Raw genomic sequence first — 13,886 nt, forward strand, 5'->3', positions numbered from 1 at the left:
TTTGCTAATATATTATATATATATATATATATATGATCTATTTTTTTAATAACGTTGGATTTTTAACAAATTAATTAATTTGGATAATATTTTTATATAGTTTTTATGTGTACATATTTATCATATTTGTTATATTCTTAAGTTTTGCTTGGGCATGCAGGCGCAAAGATAGTTTGAAGACTTCAAGAAAAAGAAACATAAACATATATATAAATTAAGTTTAACAATAATTATTAAATATTTAATATTACTTTTATAAACAAAAAACACGTTTAACAATAAATGTTATGAAATCTATAAACTTATCTACTTTTCTCTCAATTTAAATCCCATCATCCATGATAGCCGAAGGTTCAGCATTTCTTTTGGCTTCTCAAATGGCAACTCAGCTCCAGCAAAGCCAAGCAATGTTGGAAATTAAGCAACACACAAACCGTCATATATAACAACCATTGAAAGCATGGACTCTAATCTAAACTGACAAATCACGCTGGTCATTGATGATATTTAGCAAATCCTCCTGTAACATAAGGAGTGGAAAATAGTCAAAATCCATCTATTCCAAAATTGATATGCACATTCTGTGGCGGTGTCCAACCAGCTTAATTTTTTATTGCATATCCTTAGATAATTTTCCTAAATGCCATAGTGAAATGATCCACCTTGAACCTTTTAATTTTTATAATACTAAGCATGCTTTTTAGAAAAAATAAATAAATCCTGTCTTTGGCTCTTTGCTTGCCTTTTTCAAACTTTTTAATATAGTTGGCAAGTCAGTCTTCCACGTGCTCGGCCTGGGACTCTATCTCTCCATCCTGCCAGTCTTCTCTCCCACCATCGCATCTATATAGACTATATATATACATTATCACTCAAATTACACTTCTGACCGACTTGTTTGCTTCTCTCTGAAAAGCAGACTACAGCAAAGAGACATGCAAGGTCCGAAAAAAGAGGAACAGCAGGAGGAAGATATCTACGTTTGGAATCAAAGATTTCCCCAGGAACCGAACATGATGATGGAAGGAATCAAACGTCTCGGAGGAAAAGGAAAAGTTGGTGTGGAAGAGGAAGACATAGGAGATAGTATGCAATGCAATAACCATGCCTACAGAAACAACCCTGGTGGGATCTGTCCGTTTTGCCTCCAAGAGAAGCTTGGCAAGCTTGTCTCCTCCTCTTTTTCTCTTCCTATTCGTAGCTCTTCCTCTTCTTCACCCTCTCGTTTTAAATCTGATATTGGAAATGGTGGTGCTGGTTCTTCTTCTTCCTCTCCTTCACTCTCACTCCGGCCCACATTAACGAAAGTTATCTACGATGGTGGCAGCAAAGATGGTCATTATCATGAGTATTATAGAAGGCGGGACCGGATCCTTTTTCTTTTACGTAAGAAGAAGATCATGAAGAAGAAGAAGAAAGTTACTACAGTAGCAGCATCCGATCGTGCAGCTAATATGGTTTTTAAGCGAAGCAAGTACACCGCAACCCCTGGGAGAAAACAGTTATCGGGTGGTGATGACAATGGTGAACACGTTAGCCCAAGAAAAAGTGGTGGATTTTGGTCATTTCTCTATTCTTCTTCTTCTTCTACTACCACTACTGCTTCCTCTTCTTCAAAGTCCGGTGCTTCCAATAGTACGGACAAAAGCTTCAGAAACGGCTCCAAGATCACAACTTTGAAAGCAGCCGAAGCGACAAATGGTTCAGTTGGTAAGCATAAAAAGAAAAAGCGTCCAGGGTCCTCTCTGGGCGAGAAAAGTAACATTGTGGAAGATAATGATGATGATGATGGTTCCACTAGCCAAGCAACTGCTTCAGCCTTGTCCCTTGAGCGTAAGGTTTGGAGATCCAGATCTGTTGGGTGTGGAAGCAGGCGCTTCTCAGGGGACTTGTTCGAGAGAATCTCCGCTGGGTTTGGGGACTGCACTCTAAGAACAGTGGAGTCGCAGGGGGAAGGCAAGTCCAAGGCCTCGGCCTCTGCCGAAATACGCAGTGGCTCTAGCAGCGGCCATCAACAGAAGTGCATGAAAGAAAGGATGAAGTGCAGTGGCATATTTGCTGGATTTATGAGGATTTGAACGGGAAAGCAGCTAGCAGCCACCACCAACTTGGCTGCCATTCCTCCCAAAACAAAATTAAAGGAGTTGGAAAGCAGCACTTGTGTACACTACAACAAATATAGGTTTTAGTGACAGATTGAAGATAGTGACAGTCTCTAAACCGTCACTAAAAGTCATTTTCTGTGACGGTTTGTGGGAACTGTCACTAAATGATAGGGAAGAAATTTTTAACGTTTGAACGTTTTAGTTAATTTGTTCGCACGTCACAATAACGTTTGAACGTTACGCATATTCACGTGCGAACGTAAAAATTTTAGCGCCAATGTTTGAACGTTATATGTAATTACGTGTGAACGTATCCACAAGATTCGAACGTATATTTGTAAGATTCGAACATTATATTTTAATTTGCAAAAATTAATCATAATATATATTTGTTTAATATTAAGGTTGCATAATATTAATCGTCATTGAGAGTATAAATTAAGTTACAATACATATATTAAATAATATTGTCAATTACATATTTCGAAAATAGAAACAAATATGATTATATAATAACAAATGACATTCAGAAGTACTGCTGGTTTACAAAAGATCGAAACTCTTCAGTCAATGTCTCAACCTTATTATTTAGCACATCTACATGATTTGCAAGATGTGCAACAACCTGATCTATATGTGCAATCTATCTATCGATCAGTCGGTCTATATGCGCCTTCATATATGTCATCACTGCATCAACTCAAGCATGTCGCACATCCCCTGCAGATGCAGTCGCCGGCTGCTGGCTAGTACTCACAGATGGGGGAGCAACACCAGCCCCAGCCTCGGTCGGAGGAACAAGATCTGATATAGCAGTAGCAGCAGCATGACGCCGAGTTGAGCCTCTCCCCTGTGCAATGCTCTGATGGTGTGTGGTGATGTCGATGGGGCTCATCTGGTTTAGTACCATCTCCTCCGCTTGGCGTGGCACTCCCCAGGCTAGTAAGAGGCGGCTGATGATGACTCTGTATGGGAGATTATCCGTCGTAACAATGCTGGCCTCATAACGGATCTGCTCAAATATAACGAGTGGCAAGTCAATGGGATCTCCACGTGCCAAGCAAATAAGGAACTGTGCGCGAGCCCGACTGAATGTGGTCTTATGTGCCACAGGGTCTATATCTGTTGCAACAAAGATTTGCAACATGCAGAAGAAAGGCAGCAACTGATTTTGGCTGAAGGAGTTCGGCCTATCCAGCTTCGTGCAGTCTGTGCTGGTGAGGATGTAGAAATCTTGATCCCGCTCGTCATCACCAACCTCTGGAGCAATATCCTCGCCTTCGGGCTGATCTCTCTGTTCACTGGGTATAGTGTCAACAGGGCCCGTAGATGAAGCAGAAGTGGCTGGATCTGCCTCAAATGTGCCGGGAGCAAATGCAGTTGCTATGTCACCAGCTTGAGCAGCTGTCGCCTCAGGCAGTATCTAGGGAATTTGGAGTAACTCGGCAATAACATCCACCGAGAACTCAAACTGTACAGCACGTATACTGAGGGTATGGGATGATGCATCGTTAGGTATGGTGGCCATCCCAATATAAAACTTTCGGACCATTGATGGGTAAATCTTTCCCCTCAATGTGCAAATTGGGACCCAGCCTCTCGTGACAGCGACGTCTCTGAGCGTCTTCTACTCCCAGCTGAGCTCCTTCCGCTCCCAGCTAAGCTCATCGAACTGATTAATCAAAATTTCTCATTCACCCATGACAATTCGTGCCCCAAGCCGAGCAATGTTTGGATTGCCTTCATCCCTCCCTCGTTTCCTCATTGTCATAAAGTGAGCCATATCCTGAGAAAAAAAAAATACAAGTTAAAATATAATAAAAAATCTCTAAATTTTTGTAAATATATATACATATTACGACATATATGGATTATACAAAATTAAAATATCATCATTATAAATTTACATAATTTTGACAGTAAATATATTAAAAAATTCAACTATTTAAATACCCAAAATAGACTATAAGAAGAGGAGAAAATAGAAATTAAACTAAATAAAGAAACGTTCGAACGTTACACAATTGAAGTTCGAACTATAAAATTATGCTACCTAGAAATAAATTACGTCCGAATGTACAATGATTTCGCGTTCGAACGTAATATTAAATAATCGAACGTAAATCATTAACATTCGAACGTACTTAGTCAAACTAATATAACAAAATGACGTTCGAATGTAAATTTACGTCCGAATGTAACTTCGAAGAAACGTTCGAACGTACTAAGCAACGTAAATCTGATCCGAACGTCTTATTTATACATTCGAATGTTCTATTTACATGTGAACGTACATATCAAACATCATATTTAAACGTTCGATAGTACATTTAATAAATTTGCACAGTGACGTGCAAACGTTACACCTTAACATTCGGACTTAATGAACTTGAAACGTCATACGTTCGGACTTATTTGCTAATAGAAGAATTTGAACGGTTTACGTTCGGACGTTTTATCCAATGTCCACTAAAAACGTTGGATAAAAAACGTTTGAAGGTTAAATTTTACGTTCACACGTTACAACGTAACGTTCGGACGTAAAAAACTTAAACGTCACATGTTCGAACGTTTATTTTGTAACGTTCGAACGTACGAGATAGAATGGCTGAGTCAACTCAGCCATTTCCGAAAGCTTTGAAACGTGCGTTTCGAAGCCAAAAAAAACTATAAAACTACTCTATAGGCTATGGGGAATGTTTCTATGGTGGTTGTTTAAGGTTTAACAACTAATGGTGGCCGGAAATTCAAGAAGAATATCCGGCCTTTGTGGGTTTTGAATATAATAACCCACCGATACATATAAACATCTAGAAGAGACAGGGAGGGCACATTACCTTTTAGTGACGGTTGCGGTGGCGTATGGCGGCGGATGCGGCAACGAGCGTGGCGGGGAAACGACGTACGGTGTGTGGAGAAACGACGAAATGAGTTTATTTGGCCGTCGGTGAAGACTATATATACAGTTAACGTTCGAACGTTTAATTAAATGCGTTCGAACGTTTAGAAAACATTCGAACGTATTGGTGTTTACAAGAGAGAAGTTTTGAATAAAAGTAAAGATCAAAATAAGATAAACTCAACTGAAATAAAGGCATGAATAAAAGTAAAGATCAAAATAAGATAAACTCAACTTTATTGAAAACATAATACTTACAAGGAGATTAATTCTCAAAAGTTTGAAAGGCAGGAGACATGGAAAGGAGTTTACAAGAGAGAAGTTTTGAGAGTGACGAAAGAAAGGGACTAGGATTGGCTTTAGATGAGAAATTCTGAATGCCTTTCCTCACTTACAAACTGCCTATTTATAGACTCCAAAACAGTACCTTACAATAATATTACTGACATGTACAGTGACTCATACACAGTAAATAGGCGGCTACATTTATTAAACATGGGCGGCTAAACAGTAACTAGACAGCTGGATGATTCTTGACTGACGGGCATCTTGAACAGTGACGAGCATCTTAAACAGTGTTCTGATAATGGAAGAAAAAGACGATAATCTTTTGGAATTACATAATCTGAGGGTCATAATTTGCCAGTTCCAATTCATACGGATCTTGAGAATCCATCATCTGTGAGGGATAATATGGTGAGTTGTCATGAGAATGAGAGGCCTGTTGGGATGGAGAGGCCTGCTGTAGTGGCGATGATGTTGTCTGCTGTGCTGGAGATAATCTGACTTGATGGTCTTCTTCTTCATCATTGTCTGATACTTGTGACATTGCTTCTGCTAATTTTTTCAAGTCTTTTTTATTGGTAATTGTTGCTAATTGAGCTTGGAATCTGCTTCTCTGAACAAGAACCTCAGGAGCCTTGGTAATTTTTGAGAACATTTTTACAACATGATCATAATTATACTTTTCCCACCATTTTACAGAGAACTAGCGGGCCAAGAACATAATATTTTTGAGAGAAGAATGAGGTTTGATGACATATTCCCACTTCATGATCCAATTTAATTTAGTTTTAAGAAAGAAAAGGAGAAGTGGTGAACAGTGTGATAATGAAGGTGGACAATCGTTCTGTAATGTGAAAGCCTGAAGACTCTCCTGGAGAGGTGGAGGAAGAATGAGAGACTCTGGTCCAAATTGATCCCACCATAATAGGAACCATCGCGGTAGAGTCTTAATTTCCTGTAATTTATCAAAATGGAGAAACCAGGAATGGCGCAAATTCTTATTCTGTCGTAAGAACGTTTTGTTCCATGCTTGTTGATAATCGTAGTAATCGAAATAAGGAGGATCATATGGCTGAGAAAATCTTCTCGTCAAGTACGGGTTTTTTCCCCATTGTTCTAAGGTAAGAACCTGTTTAATAGTAACTTTGTGGAATGCAATGATGGGAGTTGCAGGTGGAGAAGGTTGAGATTGTAGAGAGCAGGGGATTTCAGAGATAATAATAGAATCAGTGTCTACTAAAATAAATTCATAAAAGTTCTGAGTCTTGGTAATGTTCTGGGGAACATAATGCCAATCTGGTAATAGAAAAGCGTCAAGTAATTTTTGAGGTTCAGATAAATGCTGTAATTCTGATTCAATAGGAAAGACTGGATGCCAATGGGATTTGAAGATAATAGGAGTTACAGAGGGCTGAGATAAAGGTGGAGGATTAATAATTTGAGAAGGAGAAGAGATAGTAGAAGAAACAGCTTTTGAGTATGTGGGTAATTTTGAAGAGGATAATGGTGAAAATGGATTATAGGATGGCCTAATGTTTTGTGGTAATGTCCCTAGTACTGTATAGGGTTTTGGTGTGACGGAAGGACATGGTGAAGGATAAGGAGGAGAAGGTGATTTGGCATAGGAGGATTTGGTTTTCACTCTGGACTTTGAGGAAGACATGATTTTCTCTGTAAGAATTCTCGGGATAGAAAATCAGGAAGAGAATTAGAATCTCCTTTAATATGCTCAATATTAAAATCAAAAATACTTAAAATAGCTTGCCATCTTGCAAAAATTTGTTTAGCAGCCAAGTTTTTAACATCTTTTACTAAAACTTCCTTGGCTGATTTACAATCAATTCTAAGTAAAAACTTTTGATTCAAAAGATCATCTTGAAATTTAGAAATGCATAATACAATAGCTAAAATTTCTTTTTTAATAGTACTGTAATTCTTTTGAGCAGGATTCCAGCATCCTGAATGGAATCGAGTAATCTGTTCTTTTTCATCTGATAATTTTTGTTTCAAAATTCCTCCATAACCAAGATCAGAGGCATCTGTTTCAACAATTTTAAAGGCATCAGGTGATGGGAGTCCTAAGCATGGTAATTTCTTAACATGAGCCTTTATTTGTTTTATAATATTTGTATGTTCCTCTGTCCATGGAGGTGGATTCTTTTTTAATCTCTTGAATAATGGTTCACATAAAGGTCTAAGTGCTTGATAAAAATCAGCAACATAATTTAAACTTCCTAGAAATCTTTGTAGTTGTTGCTTATCTTTTATTTCATCAGGAAATTTATTAGCAAATTCTATAGCCCTACTTATTGGGGTAATAGTTCCTTGATAAATATCATGTCCGAGAAATCTAATCTTGTCTTGGAATAATTTGATTTTAGATGATGAAACTACTAATCCATTTTGTTTAATGATTTGAACAAAGGTATTTAAATGTTTCCAATGTTGTTCAATTGATGAAGAGAATATTAATACATCATCTATATAAACTATAGAAAAATGGGTGAAATGTGTAAATATTTTATTCATAATATTTTGAAATTCACTAGGAGCATTTTTTAATCCGAAAGGCATAACATTCCATTCATAATGTCCAAAAGGGACTGTAAATGTAGTTTTGTATCTATTCTTTTCAGCAATCTGGATTTGCCAAAATCCGCTTTTCATATCAAATTTTGAAAATATAGTAGCAGCATAAAGTCGGGATAATAAATCTTTTTTATTAGGAATAGGGTATCTAATCCATTGTAAAACTTTATTTAAAGGCTTATAATTTATAACTAATCTAGGAACACCTCTTTCTAATTCTGCTTGTTTTTGTACATAAAAAGCAGCACAGCTCCATGGTGATTTGCTCTTTCTAATAAGTCCTTTAGTTAATAAATCATTAATTTCTTGTTTACAGAATTCTAATAATTCTTTATTCATTTGAATGAGTCTGGCCTTAGTAGGAATATTCTTTTCAGAAAATTCTTTTTCATAAGGTAATTCGACTATATGTTGTTTTCTACTCCAAAAAGCATTAGGTAAATTAGAACATACTTCGTTTTCAATTATATTTTTGAAATTATTAATTTTTTGGATTAATAAAGGATCTTTTAATTGTTCTTCAATTCTTTTATATTTTAATTCTTGTTTTAAGAAATTTATTTGTTTTTCTTTTCTTTTGATTTTGACTTTTGTTAAAAAATTAATTTCTTTTGTTAATGATGCTTCTTTTAAGGAATTAATCTCTCTTGAGACTAGAGGGAATAAAAATTTAAATTGAATTTCTTTTCCTAATATTTTAGTAGAAATTCCTTCTTCTGTTACAGAGAAAGGGTAAAGTAAAGCAAGAAATGGGTTTCCTAATATTACTTTGGTGTTGATGTTTTTTACTAGAATGAATGTTGTTTTAAAGCAAATTCCATTATTACATATATGTGCATTTGATAATTTATAATTTATATTTAATTTTGCTCCATTAGCTTGAGATAATGTCTCTTTTGCTTTTTCAAAATATTTAGAGGGTATTATTCCTTCTTGTATGCAGTTTAGATCTGCACCTGTATCTAATAAGGCTATTGCAGAAAAAGAGAATTCTTCATTAATGGAAATAGTTACTTCAGTATACCATTTTTGAAAATTCATCTTATTAAGTATGTTTATAAAATTATCTGATTCTTCTTTTGTAATTTTTACTGAGCTTTCTCCTTGTTCTTTTTTATGAGTGTCATTATTTTTATCTATTTTTAATAGTATAATTTCTTGTAATAATTGCTCATTAGAAACTTCAAGTTTAGTGTTAGAAGCTTTCAAATTTCTAATTTCTTTCTTTATTTCATTAATTTCTTGATGTAAATCCTTTAAAGTAATATTTTGTTTTTCTGATTGAAATCTATTTACTATTTCCAGAAAATCATATGACAAGGGGGTTGAATTGGGTTCAAAAGTCTTGGGATTACTAAAAGTATCTTTTAATTTTTCTAAATATTCTTTTCTTTCTTGTGGATTATTAATTTTATCTATTAATTCTAATATAATATTTTCATGTGACGATAATACGTTAATAGTTTTATTACAGATACAATTATTTCTATCTAAACAATTACAAACATGAATTTCATCTTCCTCTGACTCGTTATCAGAAGATTGTTCTGAAAAACTTGATTCTTTTAATTGGTAAATTTCATCTTCTTCTGAAGAAATTTCATCTTCTTCACTTGATTGTATAAAGATATTTAATAAATTTTCTTTTACTTCTTCAGGTATATCTAATTCATTAATTTCTTTTTTAACCTTACAATTTGATGCATAATGTCCAACCTTTCCACATTTATAACATACAATTTGTTTTTTCTTTTTATTAAACTTTTTTGTATTCTTTACTGGTTTCTTATATACGGATTTTTCATTGGGTTTTTTATAAGGTTTCTTATAATTTCTTTTCTTAGTTGGATAAGTTTTATAAATTCTTTTTCCTTTTTTGTGTCTTGTAGAAGGAGCTAATAATGGAGAATAACCAAACTGTTCACAAAAGGTACCTAATTCTTTTGTAGCAAATTTCTTTTCTTTTTCCATTTGCTTTTTTAATCTTATATCATTACACATAATCAGACCAGTTCTATTAATAGAAGATATTATATCTCCATATGTAAGATTAATAAAATCAATAGTACCATCTGATTTTACTAAAGATTCTCATACCTTTTGGGCGAAGTAATATGGAAGTCCGGCTATGAACTTTTCCTTCCAGTATGGTTGTTGGCAATTATCTCTGATCATAACTTTAGTTAGAAAGACATCTTTATACCATCTAAAATCAGATAATCTAGGACATCTTAAATTGATTAATAAATCACTAGTTCTTTCTTTAAATTGGGAAGGATCACCTACAAAATGTTTTGTTAATATAAATATTAGAGTATTAACAGCATCTTCTATGGGTTGACCATCTTCTGTCTTAATCTCTTGCATATTTTCATCATGCTTATAGGCACTCAATATTCTTATTCTTTGTTCTTGTGTAAGATAATGATCCCACCAACCTTTTAATTGGCCGGTGAATCCTGTAACTAGAACATGTGCTACTTGATGATCTGATCTTCTACTGGCTTTATAAACATTAGCTACCATAATCATTTCTTGAAAATGATTTAATATTTCATATTCAGATAATCCATCTATATTCCATTCATATAATGCATCTGATGCAAAAGCAGATCTCACTATATGTTCTCTTTCCTCGAATTGTATATCCGGAGGGGTAGGCCTTGGATACCAATTTCGAGTAGTAAAAGTATGAGTTGCTGATTCCCTAGGATAAAATTGCCCACTATGATTTCCTTTAATTTTGTTTATCTGTAATTCTTTAAATTGATTTTCAATATTATTAATTTCAGAATCAGATAAATCAGGTGAATCTGTCTTACTTAATACATTAATATGAGATTGTCTTGAAGTGGATGCATTATTATCAATATTTAATTTTTCTAATTTGCTAGAGATCTGTTCTAGTAAATCTTCTTTAGTCTTAGAAAAACTAGATTTTAAGTGAGCAGGTATTTCATGGGGAATAAACAAAGGAATTTCTTTAGCTTCTTTAACAGGAGTTTTAATAGGAGATATTAAGTTTTCAATTCTTTCTAATTGTTTACTCATGGTTTTTAAATATAAATTAGTATAATTATTTTGTTGGATTATATTATCAGTATTTTTAGTTTCTGGAGAAGTTAATCTCTTTATTGGTGATGCTAATATTTGTGTATTTCTTTGATTATATTTAATAGCCTCAAAAGGAGGGTATTCTTCATAAATAATTTGATTATTTTCTACTTTAACCCATTGATTAGTAGTCCTATTTATACTACTATAGTATATATACTACATGATTTACTATAGTAGTATATAGTATATCTATTATATATAGACTATAGTAGTGTATGATATAAGACTATTATAGTATATATTATATATTATAGTACTCTAGTATATATACTACTATAGTATATAAGATACATTTACTATTGTAGTATATAGTATATATGTTATATATAGACTATTTTGTATATAGTATTACTATAGATAGACTATAGTACTATATTATATAAGACTACATTATAATATATTATATATTATATATTAATAGTATAATATATACTATTAATATATATATGACATAAGACTTTATATAATAGTATTAATATATAGTAGTATGATATAATATGTTCATATTTATATAATATTTAATATAATATTATAGTTTATATACTACTATATATATAGGGGATTTACTATATTATATAAATGATATATAATATACAATTAATAAAGATTATTTTTTCACTTAATCAATGAAAATTGAGTTTACATGAAATACTATAATATAAGATATAATAATATATAACATTATTATACAAATACGTTCGAACATACATGTTATACGTTCGAACGTATTTGAAAAATGGGCGGGTGATTTCCCGCTTAAGTTTGGAACCCCTGAACGTTCGAACGTTAAATTGAAGACGTGGGCAGGATTATAAATATGTTCAAACGTATTGTTCAGAATTTGGGCAGAATAACTTAGATTTCGAACGTTAAATATATTACGTTAGCAAGAGAGTGAAACGTTCGAACGTTCATTAATGAACGTCCGAACTTTTATTGTATTAGAAGCAAAATATAAAACTTTCATGCATGGGAATGCAGATTCATCTGCTTCATCCTGTGCGTGAAGGGTTAGAGTGCGCACAGAGTTGTAGAGAGAGGGAGAGAGAGAGAGAGGAAGAAGAGGAGGCAGATGAGTGAGAGAGGATAGAGAGAGTGTTAGAGTGAGAGAGGGTTAGAGTTAGATAGATTGAGTTAGGGAGACATTTTGTGTTTATTTTTGTTGTGTATTTGTTTTTTCCTTCTAAAGGAGAAAGTAAGGTAAAATATTTTTCAAAGCTTAATGTATTTACAATTTATATTATATTTGTGAATTTGTTTTATATGTATTTAACTACCTAATTTTGTGAATTTTTGAAGGATTGTTTGTTGTGGATTGTTGAAAACTTGTGATTTGCAAGATGAGGATATTGTGAGCACAAGGTATATTATACTTAACTCTATTGTTAAATTTTGTTGTCAATTTTGTTGATTCATTGTTATTGTCAAATTTTTGATATATAGTTTATTGTGGATTATTTGTGTAATATGTGTGAAGGATTTTTTATTGTGGATTATTTGCGTAATATGTGTGATTAAAGAATTTATATATATACATATTATATATAATATGTAGTGTGATTATTTGTTGTGCAATATATGCAATATATTTATTATATTTGAAATTATATAATAACATTAAGATTTTTTAGATTAAGAATCCCTAATACAAATTATAATCTAATATATGGTATAGTATTAGTAAATATAATATAAATAAGTAATATATAGTATAATATAGAACTACTATAACAATTAAAATTTATTAGATTAAGAACTAATATAATACAAATTATATGGATAATATAGTGTATAATATTAGTAAATAAGAAATAAATAAGTAGTATAATATATAATTATATTATAATATAACATTAAGATTTATTAGATTAAGAATCCCTAATACAAATCTTAATCTAATATATAGTATAGTATTAGTAAATATAATATAAACAAGTACTATATAGTATAATATAGAACTACTATAACAATTAAAATTTATTAGATTAAGAACTAATATAATACAAATTATAATAAACTATATAGTATAATATTCTTCTATCTAAACTTTTGTTTAACAATATATAACACATGGAAATTCTTGTTTGTAGTTTTTAATTCAATGAACATGGTTGAGGTATTGTTGGTAGTGTTTTTTGTAAGATATTGTATGACACTGCATAAATAACCTTAGACCCGTTTGGGAATTAGTGTACATTTAGGTGTACACTAGTTCCTGAATTGTCCAGTGTGGACAGTTTGAGATTATATTATCTGTATTGCACATTCATGTTATTCCTACTGAATACGTTTAGTATGAAGTTTCAGTGTCCTTCTTTATTGTTCTTCGGGTATACTGTTCATAGGGTCACAATCCCTCTATGTGAACATGTATACTTGGAGAGCTATGTAGAGGTGCTGCCGAAATTTCTACTGACGTGGAAAGTAGTAGAGTGACAGAACTTGTGCAATATGGATAATATAATCTCGAATGGGATAGTATTAACTACCTTCAGAAAGAGTAATTTGAATGGGAGCATGACATGCATGTGTATTATAGTATACAACGTGTTACTAATAATTAAGTGTTTATAGAAATGGATAAAAGTTGGATGCGGCTAGGCAATAGACTTGGAAAGGATTACATACCCTATGCACGTGGAGTAAGAACCTTTATTGATTTTGCAAGGGCCTCTGCTGATAGTCGAGATTATATTAAGTGTCCATGTCGAGGTTGTAAAAATTTGTGTGCGATAGGGTTGGATGAAGTTGAAAGTCATATATTTGTGAATGGTATGGATTTGGGGTATACTTAATGGGTACTGCATGGTGAGCCGTATGTACAATCAGCGGATAGATTATTTGGTCATCCGAATTATTCGGGGCACATGGATGACGATTATGAGCGAGAT

General features: G+C 32.9%; 1 protein-coding gene across 1 annotated transcript; it reads left to right on the top strand.

Moving 5' to 3' along the window:
• The first annotated feature begins 899 nt into the window (after positions 1-899).
• On the top strand, positions 900-2,420 carry LOC122294666 (suppressor protein SRP40-like). The gene has a single exon (XM_043103582.1). It carries the CDS (start codon positions 936-938, stop codon positions 2,076-2,078), a length of 1,143 nt encoding a protein of 380 aa, XP_042959516.1. The 5' UTR covers positions 900-935; the 3' UTR covers positions 2,079-2,420.
• Positions 2,421-13,886: the final 11,466 nt, after the last annotated feature.

The sequence above is a fragment of the Carya illinoinensis genome, chromosome 2, assembly GCF_018687715.1.
Source record: "Carya illinoinensis cultivar Pawnee chromosome 2, C.illinoinensisPawnee_v1, whole genome shotgun sequence".
Taxonomy (NCBI): Eukaryota; Viridiplantae; Streptophyta; class Magnoliopsida; order Fagales; family Juglandaceae; genus Carya; species Carya illinoinensis.

Coding starts and splice junctions, on each gene's coding strand:
- LOC122294666 (XM_043103582.1), top strand. CDS start 936: ATGCAAGGTCCGAAAAAAGAGGAACAGCAGGAGGAAGATATCTACGTT.